At 39.2% G+C, this 24,548-nt stretch overlaps 1 protein-coding gene across 3 annotated transcripts in view; it reads right to left on the reverse strand.

Annotated features, from left to right (window-relative positions):
- The window catches only part of CUL3 (cullin 3), a 58,654-nt gene extending 34,542 nt beyond the window's left edge, over positions 1-24,112 (reverse strand). Inside the window, exons 1-2 of one of the 3 annotated variants that reach the window (XM_055817000.1) lie at positions 23,628-24,112; positions 4,015-4,212 (exon numbers count right to left, since the gene is read on the reverse strand). In XM_055817000.1, the coding sequence (XP_055672975.1) occupies positions 4,015-4,212; positions 23,628-23,693 (264 nt within the window). In that variant the 5' untranslated portion in view covers positions 23,694-24,112. Of the gene's footprint in view, positions 1-4,014; positions 4,213-7,135; positions 7,169-7,490; positions 7,506-23,627 lie in introns of those variants that run through there. The other 2 variants (XM_013295112.3, XM_005232231.4) reach the window with 2 other exon arrangements.
- Positions 24,113-24,548: the final 436 nt, after the last annotated feature.

Raw genomic sequence — 24,548 nt, forward strand, 5'->3', positions numbered from 1 at the left:
CTCCTACAGGACTCCTCATGTCATTCCTTCCTATTGCATAGATCTTACAGAAATAATTTCATACTCCTGTAGGAGATTCCTATCTTCTCTCTCCCCTTCTCTCTGTGACACTGACAGCAAATTTAAAACTGGCCAAGGATCCTAGACATGTTTGTAAGACCCAGGATAAATACGCTTGCTTTCAACCCAGACCTTTTGTACCAGCAGCCCATGCAATTCCTTCTGCACTTAACACTACCTGGCTCTGGGGCCACCTCACGGAAGGTTTTCTTGCATGCCTGCCTTTATTATTATTCTGAAACAGCATGCACAGTCACTATCAAACTCTACCCGTTGTATCAGCCGACCACCATGTCATAAGGCATTCTGGCATGCCAGCAACAAACAATAATGTTAAGTGTTCAGTAAGACCAAGAAATCTTACAGGACATGAGAGTAACCCAAGCACCTCTTCGTTTTTTCACCAAACCAGTATGTTTCAGCCCATTTAATTTCAGGACAGTCCTTTACATCTCAGTCTCTGATGTACATTGCACAGAAAAAACAACAGACCTGTATAGGGCTTGGCCAACACACCAATCAATAACTGTCACACAATTTACAGAACGTATACATGTTATGTTGCATGTTGTGGGGTTAGATTTCACTAATCCAGGGGTCCTCAAACTTTTTAAAAAGGGGGCCGGCACGCAGATGAAGTGGCAGGCAGTAGTTTGAGGACCCCTGCCTATAAAATGTTCATAAAAATGAAGGGAATTTTAAAAATATTATCCTGCAAACTTTTTAATGTCAAGATATTTTACTTCTAACACAAGTGATGCTGCTTATCATCAATTGGTTTACACAGCTATAAAACAAGCTTTTTATGTTTGTTTTTTAAAAACACTTTTACAGTATTTGTGTGAGGTAGTAATGGACTGGGCTCAAAAACTGTGAAAGAAGAGTGTCCACATCAAGCTATAAGAATGCTGAAGAAAGGGAGAAGTCAACCAAGTGCCAGATGTACAAGAATTAAATGCTTGAATTAAGATGAAAGGTTACAGTACTTCTTATTCAATGGTATTTTTAAATTCAATTCTACAGCTTTAATAATGATGTCAAGTACACAGGCAAAGGCAAGTTTTAGCACATCCTTACCCCATAGTAAAACCAAGGTAGTTCAAGACAGCTGGCTCCTGTCAATGATGTACAGTAAGCTACCTGGCTTACTACTGCCTTCATCAAGCAGCCAGAACCTGGTAAATGTAACTACAAGCCATTAGGGTCTGCAAGTTCAAAACCAAGCATACTTGCTTGCATGCTTGTATCTTGTATTGATCATGTTTGCACCTATCATTTTATTTAGAATTAAATAGGCTGTAAAAACAATACAAAATATTAAGTTTTCTTGTTGAGAAGTTAAATAATTTTCTTCAAGGTGCTTTGTTTCTTTCTAATGAAGATGCTGAGTAAACACAACTTTCATCTAGTAATTAAATAAGCATAAAGCATAAATATAACTCTTAAATTATGCCATGCCAAAAATAAAATCTTTCACTTTCCAAGCTTGAAAACTATTTGTAAAAACATATGAACAAATACATTGCCTCTACATAGTCTTTTCACCTATTCTCAATTAACCAGCATGACTGGAATACTACAGGAATCTGTTTTTTGCAGAAAGATAACGAGCATATACAGACAGCAAATGGCAATTCTGTTTCAAGGATTTCAGCAATTAAAAATTCGGCTTTGGCTCCTCAGAAGCACTTCTTGAACTGAGCGTAGTCGTTTACTAAAAATCTATTAATTTCTACACATTTTCATTTTGATAAGAGTTAACAGATTTCATGAACACCACCTCAGTTGGCAAAATCCCCCTCTTCTAAACTCTAGCATCCACCATTGATTCTCTGAATAGAAGTTTACAAAGACTTGTGATGAGAGCATTTATGTTAATTAGCTACTTAACATTTAACAGAACTACTCTTGGAAAGAGAGACTGAAAATACAAGATTCCTCTAAAATTTCTGTTATATAAAATGTGAAGTTAAACAAAACCTTCTTTTTATCTATCTTACAAGAAGTACTAATGGCACAATCATAAGATGCCATTACAGAACTGATCCTATTCTTAAGAAACAATGCACCATTTTTTCCGTACTTCCATCTATAACTGCCTCAAAGTAACAACATAAAGGAAACCATCAAAAAGGACAAGGAGTAGCTTTGAGCCTACAGGTATCATCTTTATTGCGCAGAACTTTTTGACGGAAGTCAAATTTTCTTTTTTTTTAAAATCTTTTCCTGGGATTAATTTCTAGGACAGCATAATCAGACATTTGAATAATTGTATTTTTTTTTAACTTCACAGCATCTAACTAAAAAACCTCAGGAGTTAGCCTTTTCATTTAAAAAACTTTAGGTCATCTAATCAAATTGTGTGAGTGGGTAACAAAAATAATCACATTAAAGATCAGAATATTAGATCATTGGAGAAGTCTTTTGATTTTTTATTCTTTAAAGCATCAGATACAATATCATTAAGTGCCAGAAAGGCACTTCTCTACAATGGTATCTGTGTAACCCTCTCAGCCAGTGCAGCACCAGTACTAACTCACAGGATCTTCTGCTCTTCTGCCAGTTTACCAATATTAGCACTTTAGAAATCTTATTTTTATGTATCAATAATTTTTAATATACAGAATCGCTAGGAACAAAGATAAGACACTTTCCTCAAACAAGGACAAACTAAAGCCCAGTAAGAATAAAAGTTTAATGTCATGATTATTAAGTACAGACTGTAAACACAGGCATATACAACAACAAAACACAAAAAACCTGAGCCATTTGCCACATTTTATATTAATAGTACAGATTATGAATGCAGAGATAATGAAAGAAGTGTTCAAGAGTCACAGATGTACTACAGTTATAGAATAGAGCCATTCATACAGGATGCTTCTTCTCACGCAAACAGTAAAAATACTCTATGCTTCTTTAGACCACACCTTTGAAAACTAAAAAGATTTTAGAAAAGAAAGAACACGCTTCTCTGCCACAGCAGTCTCCAAGCATTATATAGACACAAACCTCCCATCTGCTAATTCAGCCAGAAGTAATCATCCAAGACACATGATGGTGTCTGACTTTCCTTTTGAAATGTATTAACAGGACAAAACCCCGATATTCCACCTGGACCCAGAGGCAGTCTCTTTTCAAAGATGGAGAGGTATGGATGTTACTGCAAGGAGTAAAGCATCTTCCCTAGACATAGGATTCTAATACTGCTAAATATTATCTGCACTCATAAAAAGTGAATTTTAACTTTTTTTTTTTCAATTATATACTCATTAATCAACCTTAAACTTTCCTCACAAAGACTGAAGAGGTGCTTTAACGGTTTAACAGAGATGAAGAGCCCTTTTTTCAGATGATACATCTTCAGAAGTAAGAACTTTATGAATGTCATTTTGACTGAATTACATTGTTTTGAAAAGGCTGAAATGATAGAATGCAGACTACTCGGGACTTCTGTTGTTGCTGAGCTCATGTTTCTCTACATTGTCTACTGCTTCTTTAAACAGCATAATCCCAGTACGACATTCTCATTAACTTGTGAACTAGTTCATTAGCCCATAACAAACAGGTTCTTACATCGGTATTTATTTTGTTTCACAGATGAAAAACTGACTGGAAAACAACCCAAAATTTATTCTGAGAAAGTCCCAAAATACCACAAATCTTTTTTCAAAAATTCCCACTCTCAATAGTTATGCTTCAGCTAAAGTTGTTTCCTGTCACACACTTTTAAATACTTCCTGTGGTCCGCCCTCCATCAGTAATTTACAACAAACAGTATCCGGAATATGAAGTCATTTAAGCTTGATGTTAGCTCTAAGCTACCAATTTGAGGGTAGCAATACAATTTCAACACAAGACAACATAACATAGTGAAGGAATTTTTTCTGTCATTTAAATAACTATTCAGAATTCATATAAGACACTTCAATTTTAATTCAGAAAATTACATACCTTGTTTATTAGATGCTCAGTGACCACTTCTCTTAGCCCAGTATAGAGTTTTTCACCATGTTTATGCAACACCATTGTATATGCATTCCTATATAGCTCCTCAAAACTGAGACCACTATTGTTCTTACGCTGGATCTCTTGGATTGCATTTTTTAGAAGATCCCAAATGCTGTTCACATATTTCTCATCCATAGTCATCTGTAAAAATAAAACAACACGTTATTGTTTGGAATCAAGAAAGACCGCTACAGAAAGTTATCTTTAGAAACAAGTCCAGGAGCAGTAATTGCTTCTGCCACATTTTCTTGATTCCACTATCACAAGGTTTCTCAAACTTTATCAGAAGAACAGTATTTATGAAACCAGTAGGCGTTTCAAGAAATACTTATGAAAATTATAATTGTAAAAGTTTAATGCTTTTCTCCTCCAGACCTGCAAATGCACAGAACAACTCCAGAGTCTGTGCAGGTAGGCAGACAGGTAATCGTGGCCATGAGTCTCTTCCTCCAGCATTAACAAAGACAGTCAGTTAACTTTCCTCCCATACCAACATGCTACTTAGCACCTCATAAATCATACAGCAACACCCATCTGCTTAACCATACCCCAAGTTGATTACTGGTACAATAAAAGATAATAATGCCTGAAACAGAGTTAGCAAACTCACTTAGTCATCTGCTTGAGCTAACTAGGTATTCTTTATTTACAGCAATGTACTAATGGCCAAAGAATTATGTGTCTACAATTTAAATATTTACAGGTGTTGTTGAAAACGCTCACAAACATCCAAAATAAACATCTGTATTGAACATACTTCCACTGCATAAATACGGTTAAATAATTGTGACAGGATATGCATCAAGCACTAAGCAGAATATGCATCCACTTGATCTTTTATTGAGAAACTAAATACTTCACTAAATGCATCAAATTGAAATGTTATTGCTGTCATTTTTGAGAAAGAAATTCCTGTAAGAAACAGTCTCAATAGCAAACCAACTTTTGTCCTCTACTGTCCAGTGCTTAATCAGTTTACAATTGTGCTTTATCAATGCAAAGGTGCTTCAAAATATGATGCTTTGGAGATAAAGCAGATTCAGGGATGGCAAATGAGTACAGCAACAAAATACCAGATGTCAGTATTGCTTAAAGTTTGTGACTTAGCTAAGTTTTATCACCCAACTGAAAAAAAAACCACCACTTTTTAATTGAACCAGGTTTAAAATGCATTGTTTAAAGTTTGGTTTCATATAGTTTATACAAAAAGGAACTGATCTAGTATTTGATATCTAAAGAAAAAGGCTGAAGAAAGGGAAAAAGCCACTACTCCCAGAATTACTGTGGAGAGAGAAAATAACCCCGAGTCTACCAATACTGTCAAAGCATCTTTGAAAATAAGATCTGAAAGTAGTAAAGACTGAAGAATAGTGGTATGACATTATAGAGGAAAATCATGACCAGCACTCGTCTATCCCTCTTCTTCCTCCCCTTCCACCCAGAAACCACTAAGTGAATAGAGGAAAGACATGGAAGACTAGATGTGCCTGCATTAGTAATCAACCACAAGAATCAGCAGAACTTTTTTCATTCAAAGTACATTTCTACGTGCAATTTCAAAATATCAAGTTTCTAGGCATTATTTATAAACGTACACCTCATAATAAAGATAAGCCATTCAGTGCCTTGGGAGGAACTGAATTGCTGAACAAAATCAAAACAAGACACATCTTCCTCCATCCTCCTCATCTTGTGGCATTTTGGTTAAGTACAAAGATTTTAATGATAAAAATAATCCTGTCACTGCTTCTTCCACTCTCCTGATACCAGATCCATAAGCCTACTAATCTGTATGTGCCCAAAACTCACGTCACTGTATATCTAACACCAAAAAAACCCAAAAACCAAAACCACAAACACATTCAAAAATTCTTAGCTCCCTATCTCCCCAAACCTCAAAGTAACAGAAAAATGGTGGAACATTTTCCCTCTCACTTGGTTATTCTACTATGTATAATACTGAAAGGTCAGTTATTATCTTTTAATTTGCATTTGCTACATTGGTGCCTCTTCAGGGAAATTATTTTCTAAAGCCTTCCTGAACAAGCAATTTTACAAGTACTGATAATGAAGGCAACCATTTAGAATTGCGGACAGCAATCCAAGTAAAAGCTTTTCAGTTTTCCTTTTTTTTTTTTTAAAAAAAAAAGGTTTTGTTTTCAAACAAAGCATAGACTCAAACCAACACTTCCCAGAGCCTTTTTCTTCCCTTGCTAATCAAAAATCTCCCAGCCAACATGCCACATTTTTAATCTCAACTGCAATTTAATTGCTCACTGTATTAAAAAAAAAAGTATGATCTGCATAAAACAGGCAAACCACCCGCTGCCAGTTTGAAGAGGTATTACAGCATTCTGGGTTGGTCAGCTGGTAAACATTTCTGTATGTTACAGATAAGCAGTACCTCTAGTAATCCAGATCTGTTCAAGGAAAAGCTAAAAGTGAACTGTGCAATTCTTATACTTGAATCCAAATGCTATATATATATAAAAAAAAAGAAACCAGGAATGTTTGTAACCTTATTTGCTCCGAACTCACTGAATACAAACATCAACACAGAGTTTTCCACCACTTAACAACTCACCACCAGCTGCTCTGGAAGCACAAGGAAGATCCATAAAAGGTAATTTTATAAGGAGTACACATTAGAAATAGTACTACGAAAACTTACTGCCTTTTAAGATTAAGCATGAAGGACTCTGCTTCTCGGTGCAGTTTCCTATTCTGCTACTGACTTAGATTTCTGAGGGTTTGTGGGAACAGGATTGTTCAAGTTACCTGGTATCAAGTTAGAAGAGTGCTATCTTCCAAAAAGATCTAGCATAGCTACCTTGTTTGCAACAGTGTTTTCTAACAAAGCAAAGACTCCTTATACTCTAAATAATGGCCACTCTCTTGGACAGTAAGTTCAACTAAAGTAAAGCTTTAACAAAAATTTATTATTTCCTTTCCACTGCTGAAAAGTTGTTTAGCTTTTGAACAGAAGAGGTCTTCCTGCATGATTATCCTCAAAGTTACAGAAGAAATGCAATGACTACATCTACCCTTGGATTAATTAACTCACAGGTTCATCTCTTTTCATCTCCCTTCTTTAAGTCAGGCTTGGACGCAGATTTAAAACGCATCCACTTCCACAAATATGAATACAGAATCAAAGCCCAAATGTTTTTCCATGCTCATTTGCAGATTTCTTCTAATGGTTGTAATTTAAAAGTGAACTCCAGCTGTAATACAGTTGCTTTCTTTATGCCTTCTATTCCTGCAGATATAAGCAGAAACTAGATTACTGCTTCTGCTGGTGCTTTGGAAAAAAACCAAACCAAAACAAAACCCCAACCACCCGGGTTTAGAAAAGCTTTCAGAAGCAATAATAATAATAATAAAAAAATAATTTCAGCAGTGTTTACACACAGACTCACCAAGATAATACCAAGCAAGTGACCAAAGAGAGGAAATGTGTTAACCTACTCCAGTTTATCTGAACATTACCTTTCTTGGGGAATGGGAGAGAGATCAAGTCTGTTACTGGCAGAAGAGATAGCTGTTTGTAAGAATCTGCTAGTTGGAAAAATTCCAGAAACCGCTGCCCAAATGCTAATGATTCAAATATGCAGCTTGAACACAAAACATCTGAACTCGAAGTGTAGCAGAAGTACATCTTGAGGAAATAAGACTAAAGTATCAGTGTACATTAAAGTGCAATTGTTTCACCGAAGTCTGCAAAGGACTCAAAAGGTCCTTTATTCCACAGTACTGCCACAGTGCAGGATCAGGCACTTGCAGGCACTTTCTTTAACAATGTTTGTCTAACCTCTTAAAAGCTCCAAGACTGAGTAAACAATCACTGTCAGCAATCTATTGCTGTTACCACCTGAAGAGCATGACACCGCTAGGCACAGTCCTAAATACACTTCTCAGTCTCTCCCTCCCCCAGGCTTACACTGCAGACACCACCTCTTCTGAACAACTTTATCAGCCTTCCTTAAATCAAAAGGGGCAAACAGCTAAACTTTAGTAGTTTTGGTATTAACACATAACATCATACAAAATATCATTCTCTCCCCTCTAGTCATGTAGTTCAAAGGAAACTGCAACATCCTGGGGAGGAACAACCCGCTGCATTAACACATGCTGGGGCCAACTACCCGGCCAGTCGCCTGGTAGAGAAGAACCTGGGGCTCTCCTTGGACATCAAGTTGAATGGGCCCTTGAGGCGAAGAAGGTTAATGGTATCCTGGGCTGCCTTCCGAGGAGTGTAGCCAGCAGGTCAAGAGCTCTACTCAGCACTGGTGAGACGCGTGGAGTACTGCATCCAGCTCTGGGCTCCCCAGTACAAGAGAGACATGGACATAATGGAGAGTGCAGTGAAGGGCCACCGAGATAACTGACTGGAGCACCTCTTGCATGACAAAAGACTGAGAGAGTCACCCCTCTTTGGCTTAGAGAAGCCTCAGGGGGATCAAAACAGTGTATATAAATACCTCGAGGAAGGGTGTACAGTAGAGGGAGCCAGGCTTCAGTGGAGCCCAGTGACAGGACCAGTGACAGTGGGCACAATCTGAAACACAGGAGATCCCTCTGAACACGAGGAGTAAGATTTTTATTTTTTTTAACAGTTAGGGTTACCAAGCACTGTCACAGGTTGCCCAGAGAGGTTATAGAGTCCCCATCCTTGGAGATGCTCAAAAGCTGTCTGGATACGGTCCTGAGCAACTGGCTCTAGGTGACCCTGCTTGAGCAGGGTGGTTGTACAAGATGAGCTCTGGAGGTGCCTTCCAACCTCAATCATTCTGTGCTTGGTAATACACATTACACCTGTATACCAAGGAAGCCAGAAAACCAGGGCTCCCTGACCAAGTGTGACCTATTAAAACTGCCAGTATCACTCTTCCAACTGAAATGTTTTGCAGGATAACAAAGGTGAGCAACAAAATGCTGCTTGTCACCAGTGGAACCAGACATTTGTTCCCCAGATTGTACCTACTACAAAGAACAACGCTAAAACTCCCAGATTCATGCAGAACATCAAACAGACCTACTGCTCGAAATCGAGATTACTTTGCACAAAATTAAAATACTTTTTGGTGTAATTTCCATTCTATACAGCTTACCCTTTACAACTGTCTCCTTTGTATGCAACTTCATTTCATATTCTTGTCAGTTGGTCATTTTGCCCTTAACTCTCAGAACTTGCTATTCTTACTTACATGAACATGCTTGAAGTACCATGAATTGTAGGAAAAGTTTACTTCTGTAACTGCTTAAGAACCTCCTGAATTCTTGACAGTTTACACCAGCTTACTTTTATCGGAAGTAGCTACTTATTCAAGAAGACTAAGAGACGGTAAGAAAGAAGTGAGGAAGAGGTAATAGATGTCCTACAGAATCTCTGTAGGAGTATCCACAGAGGCGTACCAACCAACAGAAGCAGGAAGCACATGAACTAGTACTCACAGGACTAGCGACTAGACACAGCTTCTCATCCTTTTTGCACAAAGAGTTTCTGGACAAGTTCTATAAAGTTCTCACAAAGACCTCAAACCAAAACAGACCACTGTTAATCCTCAGAAATTTTAACATATTGTAAACACACTTGCAGGGTATTTTTACCTCAAAAAGTCACAAACATTACTATTCAATTTTTCTACAGACTAGCTGCAGAGCATTTATCACTATTCTACACACTACCAGGTGAAAGAGATCAATTTGGAAATTATTACTGCTCAGCAATGTTTCTCAAATTTTTCAAAAAACGCAACCATGACCTGCCTCATTCCTTTCCATGACACCCTTTAGGCCTAATACCCCAGAGCACTGGAGCAAGAACCGACTGAAATTACAAAATGCAAGTGTTTACGCTCTGCCCTGAAGGAAACAAGTGGATACTGACAATTAAAGTTACTTAGCAGCTCTGGGAGTAAACATCTGCATCTAGTGATTGCAGTCTGTTCTCACTCCACCATTTCCTATCCCTCAGCAGATAAAATGAGCAAGGGCTGACTGCTGCCACCTAAAACTGCCACCACAGGGGTCCTGACCCACAGTCCAAGAGGCAAGGAAGGCTGTCAAAACTAATAGTCTTCACTTTGATTTCAAGAAAGGGCATTCATCAAGGTGGTATTAAATAGCCTGTTACAGAATAACTCAGCATCCTTAGCCTGGATCCTTCATTCTGGGTGAAGTTTGGCTGAGGTTCTCCAGAAAAGAGCAAGAGCAGCACACTTCCTGCCTCAGAGATTAATCACTACTTGAATTTTTATAAACCCTTCCAATATTGTTAATTTAAAAGACAAGAATTTACAGTGACAGAGATATATTATCTAGTGTTTGCACCAAGAATATCTCTTGAAAAATGGCCTATTAATATATGGAACTACGGATCCTTCAACTACAGAGCTGATAAAATGTACTCTTGTTAATGACAAATGGAGAGCTCCATTTTCACATTTCTGAATTTTGAGATTTTCATCACTGTATAGCGATAAGCATATCTGGAAGAAGATGCATTGGCTACACCTCACTGCTGAAGAAACATCAGTATGTCACAAAGCAGACAACTCCACAACACACAAATAAAAGCAACCGATCTCTAAACTACCAAAACCACCAGGCACAAAATTCCTCAATAGCGTTATCTGAATAGATTGATTGTTACAGACCAAAAAACACTACTGTAAGCTAAGAGAAGGAGCATGAAGAAAGTAAGGGGCACCCTGACCTACTGCTGTTCTTCTGCAGCTTACTCAACTTTGGCTATCTGCTGAAAGAGTCACAGGGAAGTCACAGCAATGCGCTATCAAAACTGATCCTAGTAACTTGGCTTTTGCTCCTAGGTGACCTGTAACAACTGAAGATGTTGATCCAGTATTCCCCACATGTCCTAGGAGTGTCAGGAAATGCCTACTATAATATTTATTACACTCCCTCAGAGGGTGTGTATGGTGGTGGGGAAATCTATGCCTTTGTTTGCTTATGGCATCTGCCAGTTATCATTTACAACATTAAATGCTGACACCATTTTTAATATTTGTGTTTTATTCTTCATTCATGCCTTGACATCCAAGCCTCACACTTGTTTGGGTGGGCAACCTCTACACTAAGCCTCTTGAGATTCCTCCTGCAAGGAATATTCATGGCCTGCACCATGCTCCATTCCAGGCTCAGAAGATGAGCTGAGTAACCAGTGTGGAGAGTAATCTCATAAGGCCAAGAGTAAAATCAACTCTAGCCTGACCTCAAAGAAGCCTTGACCCTCTGTAGAATAGGCAGGGCTCTATCACAACAAACAGTCAGTAGTAGAAATGCAAGAACTGCAGTATCCACCTTTCCTTCCCAGGCTGTCAGGCTTTACTCAGCAGAAGCAAGCAGAACACTCAATTAAATCAAAAAAGGAATCCTCTTTGTCAGTTGAAACACCCAAGAGCTGCAGGATTTTAGGCAAAACCCTTTCCTTCTCCATTTTGCTTAAATGGGTTCTGCAGCCACAAAAAGCTATTCTGCCAGCACGGAACAGAAGAGGTGTAAGTAGATTAAAACATAATTGCTCCTTAGAAGATGGGAGTTGAACCTCCTACATAATGATTGACAGATTTAGTCTACCTTCAAGGCATTGTCTTAGAGCACTGCTGAGCTCATCACAAAGTGCATGCTGCTTTGGGGTAGGGGCTTAAAGAGCAAGGGGTATGGTTGGTTAGTTTTGATAAGCTTTACAGCAAACTATAATATCCTCCAAGAACTTCCTTTCCTAGTAAGCTTAAAGCCCCGGAAAAACCAGATTTGCTCCTCCTCTCAAGAGGTAACATTTGTCTGCATTATAGGTAGACCTGACAGAAACTTTACCATCTAATAGCAATTTAACACTCTATATGAACAGTTTAAAACAAGTCTTTAACAGAAAATGTCCTACTGCAGCAACAGTTTTGACATGTATAGAAGATTGAACAAATCTGAAGAAAGATCAGAGACTCATTTCTCTTTCAATATTTTAGGAACCATTTCAGAAGAATGAGACTAATCCTGAACTGCTAACATACCTCAGTTTTTCTATATTTCAACTTCTATTTAATACAATTTCTTCATTTTTCCCAAATGCCCCTCCTCAACTTCAGTCTTGCAAATCTGTGGCACATAATATCCTGAAGGGCAAAAAAAATGAGAACAACAACTCTCCCAAACACCTATTTCATTTCAACTGTGACTAAGAACTGTGTAAAACTGAGCAGCCATCAGGTATTGAATAAACACAAGGCAAATAATAATCTAAACCTTTTTAATTTCTTTAAAAATGCAAAAACAATGGAAACAATCCAGAGAGGCAGACAACTAAATATAAACTGAAAGACAAAATGACACAGTGCTGATTCTGTGAACACAGATACCCATTTACAGACCTTCACACACCTTCCCAACACTAACTCATATTAAGTGTTTGTAACTACTAACGAGCAACTATAAGATGCTTCATATACATAAAGACTAAGGTCAACAGTCTTTCATAAAACAGTTTCACAGATATCCAACCTGTAAAAGACAACATATTTAGGCAGCAGTAACTAGCAGAAGCATAGCATGTAAGAGCACCTACTTCATTCAAAAAGAAGGTCCATGTGTATTCACTACTCTCTAATACCACTGAGACTCTCCAATTTGCCATTCTTTCAATTTTTCCATTAGAGATGCAGACTCTTGCTTGACACGTTTAAGTCTGGGGACAAGACCTATCAATCTCTTTCCTCTCCTGCAGGTCTGTTAAGTGCAGTCCACAAACTATGTTATACTGTGTATAAATGAACATATGGGTTCAATTTGCAATTTATGATGCTCAGCTTACAAACTGCACCTTCAGTCACTTTCATTAATACAGATAAAAACAAAACTCTCATTAATACAGATAAAAGCAGAATATTACTTGTCTGAGTAAGGCAATGAAAAATGAATGATAGTTCACCAGCCTCATTTTTCATTCACTTACTGATATATATGCATTCACAGAAACCAATCTTTAAGGTTCTGCATAAAGGCTACATCAGTAAGTTAAGTAACAAAACAGGGTAACTGAAGTCAGTAAATACTGTATCTAAGATCATGTATAACAAGCTTATCTCTGCCTCTTACACACTTATCTGTCTTACTGGTTATTTCCCACAAGACCCAAACGCCTTGAAATACGCATGGCTTTAGTGAGCAATGACTTTAGGATGTTTTCCTCCAGCAGGGCTGGATACTGGAGAAAAACAAAGAAAAACAGACAAAAAATTAACTTCTTTTCAACATAAACTTTCAAAGACGCTACTAATTACACTAGGGACTTTATCCTAGAATTACACACATGCTTTGCCCAAAAAGGACAACAGAATAGTACTTAACTAAAAACTACAGAAATCCAAGTTTTTAAGTTACCTTCACCCCTGCCCTGCACCCCCCCACACCCCAGCATCTGCAGACAAATATAAATAAAAGCCTTTTCAAATACCAAAAGGCATTATCTGTAAACGAGTAAATCTCCCCCTACCATGGTACAACTTCTACCCACCTGCCATCAGGCTATGAGGCTTGTTTTAAAAAAGTTGTATTTAAAATATAACAATTAACTGGTTTGGTTTAAACTTCTAGAAGAACTGAATTGGTAAGAGGCTAAATATAGGAAGTTCTAGTTCAAAAGATAGTTGTCACTGCTATAGAATGGAAGTGCTTGTACAGCCAAAACAGTGACATTGCCTGTATTATTAAGCAAGGTTCTTTTAGAAACATTCAATGACATTTCTACAGCGCTCATTACTATAGTGCCTGAAAATGGAGGAGGATTATAAAACACCTATAATGAAACTACTTATTTCCTAAGAACACTGCAACTTAACAATAGTAAGGAAGAACCATCTATACTTCTGAAGCTTCTCTTACTAAATTGGAAACTGTTAAGAGCTGAAGTCTAGATTTAAGTTTACAATTTAAGAAGTCTGACCTTTCACGTTTAACTTTGCAAGGTATCAGAAGCATTTTCAGACATGAAATAAGTTTTTGGCTTGTTTCAGTAGTTGTCTTGATTGCTTAAGGGTGCAAGTAACAGCTGGGGGTGGGGAGTGGGGGAAGTGTATCAGGTCAGGATCAGTTAACTCAAAAATCCATTCTAAATGAAACAGAGGAATAAATACAAAGCCTTGACACCAAAAATCTACCTACTTCCTCTCCCATGCCCAAAAGAATAAAAATTAATATTGGTATTTTGAAGACTAATGAGAAGTTCAGAGTCCTCTTGACTCACTTCAGAAGTAGCAATCCTAAAACAAGTTTCCTCAAATAAAAGTTATGGGGAAAAAAAATCTGAAAGGCTTGTGTAGCAGCAGGAAATCAATTCTTGAAAGAAATACAATCACTTTCAGGTTTCTATCCCAAAGTTGGTGTTAAAATATTTGAAGCTAATCAGAACAGCAGAAACGTAATGAAGAAGAGCTGAATTTCTGGGAGTGAATCATTTCTCTCATCTATTAGCAGGATCCTGGTGGTCTAGGTGGCACAGGGAGAGACAGACATTTCTGCACTTCAAGAACTCAGCTGTGTCCCTGTAGCTGTCAAACAGGCTCTTGTCAAAGGTGAAGCAGCAGACAGTGGAAACAGTGGCACAACATTTTTTTATAAACTACTGGGCACGCCTTTCCCATTTACAAACAAGGGCCAGATCCTAAAAATTTCACACAAGTCATTTAGCATTCCAGTGCAACAAAATCTTAGGACAGCCAAGGACATGTTTTTTCAAAACTTGAGGACTATGTGACTATGAGCAAACTGCAACAAAGTAAGTTCGACTGCAGATTTCCTCAAAGCAGCTCACTTGGGATAACTGGCCACGTGCAGGTTCTCACACTGCAGTAGAACGAAGGTGGCTCATTCCCCTTCCACTGGAATTACTTCCAATTTATTAAAGACTGAACAGCAGAAAGGGAAGTTGTTTGTTTGCTTATAACCTCACAAGATTTACTAGCAAAGATTAAAAGTTGCTGGAACTCTCAAATTTCAGTGGGATTTTGGTCCCTGGCTCTCAAACTCCTTTTGAAACCCAAGTGTGGGACTGCAACATTCCAGGTAACGTGCAGTAGGTTGTCTTGAAACTGCCGTAACAGATGATAGGTCACTGTCTGCAGAAGCCGCACTACTACATCCCAGCCTGCTACTGCTATCATTCCTAACTATAAGCCAACAGATTTTTTTATTTATTTATTTTTTACCTGACTCAGAAGTGTTTAAAACTTTCGATGCAGTATGTCATGGTACTTCCATTACTTTTAAGACCATCATCCTAATGCTACAAAGTAGAAAGAAATAGCATTAATTTAATAAGAGGCAAATTCATGGGTTTTTTTGGCAGATCTTTTCTAGTGATGACTTGTATAATATTAACATTATAATGCCGGAATAATATGTGCCTCAATCTCAGTTAAGAACTGTCAAGGGGAAGAGCAATGCTGTACTGCACATCTGTACCTTCTGTGGAAGGCACGGAGTCTCCTCACTAGTATCATCTCTCCAAGCGAAAAAAATCCTTTAGTTCATTAACTTCCCCACCCCAATGTCCTGGAATCAGAAAGCTTCCCTGAACCACAGATGACCCATTCTTTGCCCACTCAACTTCAGTGCAAATCCCGCAAGAATTATTTCTGGTTTGGTTTTGGGTTTGGTTTTTTTTTTCCTTCAATTAACCTGCAAGTAGGTCAATATTTTACAAATGTTCAAAAATCAACACTATTTAAAGAGAAAATCTATGAAATGCTTATCAGATTATCTAGACTGTAGACACATTTCCTGAAGCTATTTCAAAACAAGGAACACAATGAACAATTTACAGGGGGATGAAGGAATAAAGGGGGAGTGGGGGTGGCGCAGAAGGGTCTTCAGAGGTTTTGGGGGCTTGATGACAACTCCTCCTCCATAATAACAGCATATCAAATTGAGAACTTGTAAATAAAAGATTAAATTTTATGGTAGACAGAGGCCAATAAAGGATAATCTTTTTTTCTCAGCTTACTTCATGGAGGGGATGGAAGATACACTTAATAAATCACTTACACATTTACAAATAATCAATACCACTGTATGCTGACAAGAACCTTTCTCTGGGGGATTTTTGCACCATACAGTGAATACACCATGATCAGATGCACAAATCAGCAGTGCCTGGAAGAACAAGACCATCACTAAAATGACTGCAACAGAAAAAAATAAATCCAGAGCTACACAGGAAGATTATATCCACACCTATAACATAAAAAAAAAATAGATCCACTCAGATGCTACCAACATTTTAAAACCAAAATTAGTGTGAAAGTAAAGAGAAAGTTATTTATTTCAATAAAGATTCTTCACATGCAAAAAGTAAGGAACAGACACGCACAGCCTGTACTCTCAGACCACAGGTAGTAGAAGAAATGAACATTACGAATTTTTGATGATATAAGCTAGTCCAGTTTTATAACATTCATATGTATAATCTAAATTATTATTGTCTTCATTTATGTTTATTCTCATTAGTAGTAAACCAAAAATTGGCATTTCCACAAATGCTCCTCATCCATAATCATAAACAAATAAAGCAAGTATCTGCATACATTTTGCATACTATTATACCTTATTTAAATTACAAGCAAGACAGCTTCAGCCCTCAGACACTAATTTTATGCACAACTAATTGAAGAACCTAAGCAACTCCACAGCAAGCACCATCCAAATGTAAATGTTTATTACAGTTTTGTCCTCCTTGTTGTACTCTGGTATTAAACACACTTTTTTCCTTCCCTAAAATGCACATGTTAAAAATGCAGATGTAGAAGTTCTTTTATGTCATCTAACAGTATTCTGCCAATATGCTAGTACTTGCACCTTCACAAAAGAACCATTTGTGATTTAAAAATTCTACCGGCTTTAACTGAACTTCAGAAAAATAAAACAACCATGATAAAAAGTATGGTTGGCCATGCTAGTTTTCTACTACAATACTTTCGTACTTGTTTCCACAAAAAACTGACTCAGGATGAGAAATATGAGCTCCCCACTTCTCAAGAGTTGGTTTTCCACATGTACCTACTAGAAATCAAAGATCCAGTGATCATACACACAAGGTCAGGAACATATTTTGGACTGTAACAGAATCACTGTGCATTTTATGAATGGACTCGACCAAATTTATCTCAAGATCTGTCCCAGTCATACCACAAAATGTTTTCACCACATACAGAGATTACCAGACACTGCAGATCAGTCATGGTGATGAAAATTCAAAAGCACCTGCACTAAGACTACATGTCCCACAGATCAAAGCCAAAGACTTCAGAATACGTATTTGAAATTCTGAGCAATGTTGCCACTTATGCCGTTTTTACCTGCCCAGAAGAAATTAAAAGAAGAAACATCTTGAAAAGTTGTAATAATTTTTCTGGAAAAAAACTTCAATTTTTTTATGTTACTATTATTATAACTCATGTAGAACACCAAAACCTCTTGATCAGTTTTACAGCAACCCTGATAAAGCCCCTTTACCTACCACTACCAAGGAAAAAAAAAACCAGTAAATCCTGTTTAATAATGTACTACTATACAACACAAGAATGAGGGGGTGAAGAAACATACCCAGCCACATGGAAAAACTCAGACTGAATTAGCCAGTATAAAAATATTAACAGAATCCTAGTGCTGTTACTTTATACTCTTGCACAAAAATCAAGCAAATTTTAAATACAGGTACTGCAAACAGCAGTACACTTTCCAGTGCCATGCAGAGGCACCTACTCAATTCAAACTGGAAAAATGACTGCTCAGAACTGAGGACCCAACTAACACGGAAAACCAAGAAAATTTGCAACTGAAGCCTGAACATCTACATAGCTCAGAAATTCTAATGAGATTAGGTTAGACCACAACTAAAACATAATATGTACACTGTGTTATAAAAACCCAACCAAACAAAAAACCACCTACAACTACTCAAAGTCTATCCTGGAATTAGTGTTATCATCTCTTAAAAATTCTAAATGTAGTATTAGGGCATTCAGTCTGCTCATAATATTTCATTAAAAAAAAACCAGATCTGTGAAAACTGGAAGACCTTCGTAAGATTAACTGTCCAGTAAACAGCCAGTATTTCTGTATTTTTCTGTAACTGACACCAAAACAACTCCTTCTTTTGAATAAGATAAGCAGTGTTTTAGTTCTTTGGTTTGTTTTATTTCTAGGTTTTAAACCTACTAGAATTTTAGTTGTGAACATTATTGCTGCTGTATATACTATATGGGTTAATAGTTAAGATTTATAAAAGTAGGTTTGAAGATATAAAGCAAAGTATCAAGATTTACAAAGACAAACATGTAAAAAGTTAACCAGGTGGTCCTGCAGCACTCAGTGGGTTTACATGATTTTAATCAGAGATGAAAAAGCCTACAATTCTATCCTCATCCCACCCACCATGCCTCTCCAGTCACTCACTAATACAGCATACATACTCCAAGGGTTATAAGCCAAAACAGAAATACGTATATTGCCTACAGAACCTGAACGCTGAAATACTTAAATACAATTAAATGTGTTTTCTAGGGTCTATCTGTTGTAAGATGCTCAGGTAAGACACAAAATTTACATCAACTACTTGAATTGATAGATCTACACATTACAGGCTGAAGTATAAATTTAACAAACCTCATCTCAACTTGCATCATCAGTTCCCCAAGATTCAAAACAGACCACAGAAGCAGCCAGCATTCTGAGAGAAAAAAAAAAAAAAAGCCTTCTGCCTACATAAAGCCTAAAACAAGTGGCTGTTACAGCTCAGGAGAAAGGAGCAGGGGCAATGAAAATAGAAGTCTTAATACTTTCTCACGGAAGAGCTGAAGCCATTTACTTCAGGTTTACAGAAGTTTATTTGAGGAAGAAGTATCATCAATTGATAAATGGGGTTGAAAGAAGTAAAACGCTGTCTGCCTTTTTGCATAAGACTGGATGAAATGATAATTTTCTGGGGCACAAGTATTGCCGATAATATGATTCAGTGAAGCTTTTTCATATATATATATATATATACACACACATACACGCACTTGAAAGATTCATTCTATTACAAGTGCATGTGTAGGATCTCTCTAAATGCTTTCCAGAATTCATAATGTAACTATATAATACTGATCCACTGGAATAGTTCTGAGAACTGGCAATTCTGGCATATGCTCTGAAGAGGAAAGATATCTCTGCAGGAAATGAAAATGATTACAAGCACTCAAAAAAACACCCAAATACCCAACTATGAAGATCAAATCCAATAACCTACATCAGGTCATGCTGGTTTCCAGAAAGATCTCACCAACCAATTTTACGGTGACGACATATTGCAACGAGAGAAGGATGAGTTCTTGCAAAAACATTCACTCAACACAGCTTAACATGACTTGTACGAATTTTGAAAATTAGTTCTCAAATACTATTTATTTCTGTAAGAAATGTGCATTTTTTACTTGGTACCACTTTTTCATCAAAACACATTTAGCGCTACTGTTTTCCACTAACTAAAGCCACAGCAGAACAGTTCACATACATTTTCAGGAAACGTGATTTATACATGCTAGCTTGCTGTTACAAACATCACATCTCTCCAAAAGTTTGAAGTACAAATCTAGCATTCTTTGGCACCACTTTTCACAAATCAACTAAATTTTAAAATTAGATTTGCTGCAAGCTTGTTTGAGAGCTTTTAAAGTATTCCTTTAGCCAGCAGTAATGGGCTCACTGAGAGTTAAGCAATGAGAGCCAGTCTGAGACCCTGAAAGTACTTCAAACCAGGGTAAGGAAGAAAACCACCACAATCCTTCTCCAAAACAAGTGCAATTAATTCATGTCTTGTAGAAGTATCATCCTTGCATTTTTGCATAACACACATACTGTGTATTCAGCAAAAATACTACTGCACTCCTCCAAATGATTTAAAAACTTATAAACTATATCCAACAGAAATCACTGACAATTACTTGAGATTTCAGAAATTTTGGGTTTTTTTAGTGTCCAAATACAACATATTCCTATTTGTTGTGTTGTGTATGAATTTGAAACAAGAAATTTTAAAGACTGCTTAAGAAAAACCTACGCTCACTCAAAAGCCCTCTTACACTATTTCACTTCTTGCTTTAACTACTCTAACACTCAAATAATAACTCAAAATGCTATCTAGATAGACCTTACATAAATACAGAGCAACTATGTATTAGGAAGGCATTAAAAGTACCATAAGCGGTTATTGAAAGTAGCACAATGGAAGTCTTCTACAGCTGTAAGTAAGGCTACTTAACTCCACAAGCTTAAGCTCATCAGTTTCTCTACTGAACATACGATAAACTTTCACTAAAAATTTCCATTATTCTTCCTAGATTTGAAAAAACGCCCACTCAAGTCTGAAGTCTCAAAAAAGAATGCATCCTCATCTGGACTACTTCTGATACAATGATTATCACCATCTTCAATTCAAGCCCAACAAGAGAACACAGGAAACATTTTTTTAGTAAGCTAAATTTTCAAATTAGGAAAAGAAATGCATTTTTTTCTCTACTGTGAACAGAAGAATGGATTAAATGTATAGAAAATTACTTTCCTCAACTACTTTTGCTTAGTCTACAACCCACTTCAGCAAAACAGTATGCCTTGTACTCAAAGTCATCGCCCTTGAGGTAAGAAAAAACACATCAAGGCACATAACAGGAGCTAGCAAGTATGAATGGACACTTGGGATGACAGATAATCTGCTGCCAATTACAAAAAAATAATAAAGAAGGGATCTAGAATAAAAATAATTCCAAAACATTAAGATCTCTTGGTACAACACTGGTAGTTTTCAAATGTTTTGGTCAATTTCTACTTAAATTCTAGTAAGGAAGAAAAAGAAGAAACTTTGAAGTAGTAGTAGTATTTTGCAAATTACTATTTCTCCTTTCCTTTACCTACTGTAAAATACAACAACAGAAATTTCAAAAATATTATGAAAAATAGAAAATATTAAAGAGACAGAACCTACATGGATGGGTTACCATAATATTGTGACGTTACAGGAACCTTACCTCTCCGATTTGGCTATTTCTAGTTTAATATAATAGTAAATTGCTACATCCATGCAAGAAGCCAACTTATCTAAGCCAGGTAGACCTGCTAAGGAAAGACAATCAATAAGACGACAAATTGAAGCAGCCTACAAAGTCACCTCTGGAAGCACTTTTAATTCAGAACTGAAAAGCAGAACCACCAAATTTGAGATAAAAGAACGAAGATCAGTAGCTGAAGTACGAACAGTACATTTTCTAAATATAGACTCTATCCCACACACAAATGCAACCTCATTGACATGAATAATCCCACTGGCAGTCACTGGCTCTATTTGCAGGACCAAAGCTATACAACCACTCAGGCCTCCACAAATTTTGCGTTAAGATTTTTGTACAAACTACAGCTATTGCCTTCTGCAATTATGACTGAGAAAACCCTCCAAATCTCTCAACCAAGTACATGCTTCTTTTCTATGAACAACTTTATCAACAGGATTGTCAACAAATTGTCTTAGAAAAGAAAGTATGTTCAAGGGAACACCTGAAAAATTGCTGCCAACAGATGTCATCGAACATATAAGATCTGTAGGCCTTGATGGCTATTATTGAATTATTTTAGGGAGTGCTGCGGTTTAACCAGGAGAAGGTAATTTTTAGATTTTTTAAAACTTTTAACCTGGACATTCCTTAAGCAACTGAAAAGAAAGACAATGCTAGCAAAAGCAGTTTCAGAAGAAAAAAACCTGATGACAATATTCATGTAAGAGCAGGGCTCTGTGTGAGTAGAATTCAACCCCCAAACTGACTTCATATGCTCATTTACAAAGGTGGTGAAAAAAGTAAAAAAAAAAAAAAAAAAAAAAAAAAAAAAAAGAAGAGTAAAGTTTACCCCATTGTTAAGTCTGCCTTTGTTGACTGACCCATATCTACATATTCATGGTTGGAATACATGAATCTGTTTACCAAATTAAAAGACTGCTATATTTCTGGCGTAGTTTGTTATAAAACATACATGCTGTATATGTAATGTTTTATTTTTGTACAAGTTTTCCTATTACTTATTAGTAAAGCCCTGGCCATGCTGCAGTAAGTCTTTTTCTTTATTCCTGCAATCCAAGACGTCCTAACAAAACTTACATTCTTGAAAAAGGTTGTATAAAGAAATAAATACAATTTGGAGATCAAAAACCTTTCATCAGCTAAAATTCATAATTTCATAGCCCACTTTCTTCTTTTGACTTTTACCACTAAATGCAACTGTCAATGATTAAAAGAAAGAGGAAAACAGCATAAATCAGATTGCTACGATTAAGTCAGCTTTTGCTATGATTAAGTCAGCTTTCGAGAATATAAAGAATTCTCTAATTTCACCAGCGAGAGTTTTGATGAAGCATATATATTGATATATCCCTTGTCAGTGAAATACGATAAACAGGTATGTCCAGTTTCTCGTAAAGGCAAGGCACATTAGTTCTACACTACTGGCTACTGGGATCAGATGTAGCATCAAAAAGTTAACACTAAACCTTAAATGCCAGTGACTCAACTAGGTATCTTGCTTTTTAACGTACACACCAATGAACACATACACATTTCCTGGCCATCCTCTGGCAGGCTGAAGCTTTTCTATTTCTCCCCTTCCTCAACATCATTAATAGTACTGTAGTTGTTATTCTGCTGTAAGCTTTAATTGAACCAACTGTCAAAACACAACAAGCTTTACAGCAGTTTAAATTAATAATCTGGCTCATTCCCTTCTGTAAGTCAAAGGGATGGTATGCTCATGGTTCTACCAAACACGCATGAAAGTTACCTATGTCAACATGCTTATAGTAACATCTTCTCAACAGCTGGCATTATGCCACCTAAATCCTACAATCATACGACTTATAGCCTCTTTCACGGAGCAGGGAGTGAAATACATTCACCAAGAGGAAACTCTCCAGAAGACATAAATAAATACCGCCCCCCACACACACAAGGCTTAGCTAATTTTGTTTTGATGTAGGCGTATAACCTCCGACTCCTTCTTTGAGGCCTTTTCCTTGAAAACAAAGAAACCAGCCCCCCCTCCTCCCGATGCCGTACGTGGATTTTCATAATTGATTTGCTTGACTGATGAGGGAGACGATAATCGCGGGGACCAGTTCCTCCACCTCCCACTCGCCGCACGGCAGGTAGCACCGCTCCCCCGGGATGCGGCTCCCGCACGTCCCCGTGTGCCCCCCCCAACGCCGTAGACACACACACACCCCTTCGCCCCCCGCCATTCGCACGGGGGTGCCCGGGGCCGCCGGCCGGCTGACAGCTCCCCCCGTACCGCTCGCACCCGCCGCCCCCTGCCAGGCCGCCTCTGCCCGGGGCCGGCCCGCCCGGTCGCCCCGCGGGCCCGGGCACACGGCGCGGCTGACAGGGCGGTGAGGCCGCGGGGCCTGCGGGCAGGAGGAGGCCGGGGCCTGCCGCGGCCGCTCGGCCCGGCCTAGGCCCGGTACTCACGGGGAAGGCTCGGATCCGCATCTTGGTGTCCTTCCGGCTGCCCGTCCCCTTGCTCAGGTTCGACATCTTCGGGCCCGGCGGCGGCGGCGCCTCCCGTCCGGAGGGGCGCCGGGGAACGCGCGGCGGGGCGGCAGACCCCGGGAGCGGGGCCGGGGGCCGGGCGCCGGGCGGGGGAGGCCGCTGGCGACCTTCACTCCGGGCTGCGGCCCCCGGGGCTGCGCGGAGGGCGGGAAGGCCGGGCCGAGCCGGGCCAAAGGGGAGGGGGGGAGCGGCGGGGGAGGCGGCGGCGAGGGGCGAGGCGGCGGCGCAGGCCCCTCGCTCCGGCGGCAGCGCTTCCTTCACCCTCCTCCTCCGCCGCGATGGCGGACAAACATCGCTCAGTGCGCAGGGCCGAGCGCCCCCCCCCCTTCCTCTCCTTTCCCTTCCCACCGCCCAGCCAGCAGCCAGCGAGAGACAGATCCGGCCGCGGCGGCGGGCGGGGGCGGCGGGAGGGCCGCGGGGCGGAGCGCCGCTGCGGGGGAGGGGGGGGCGGGGGAGGGGGCTCGCCGCTCTCGCGAGGCTGCCGCTGCTCTCGCGAGACAATCCGTCGGCTCCTCTCCGACGGGCGGGCCCGGGCGGCTCCGAACGGTCACCGTCGCGGAGGGCGGGGCGGGGAGGGCGGGGAAGGCGCGCGGGAGGAGAGGGCGGCGCTCATTGGCGGAGGGCGACGCCGCGGGGAGGTGGGCGTGGCGAAGTCGGGCGGGCGGTGCCGCCTGACAGGGGCGGCGGTGGGGCCGGGGGCGGCGGGTTTGCCTGCGGGGCGCCTGGTGCGGGCACGGCTGCCTTCGTGTGGGGACTTTTTGGCAGGTGTCGTCCTGTCCCGCCCCCCCGTGGATATCCCACTCCTTGGGCTTGTGGCAGATGCTTCATTAGGGTTAAAGC

The sequence above is a fragment of the Falco peregrinus genome, chromosome 12 (assembly GCF_023634155.1).
Source record: "Falco peregrinus isolate bFalPer1 chromosome 12, bFalPer1.pri, whole genome shotgun sequence".
Lineage (NCBI taxonomy): Eukaryota > Metazoa > Chordata > Aves > Falconiformes > Falconidae > Falco > Falco peregrinus.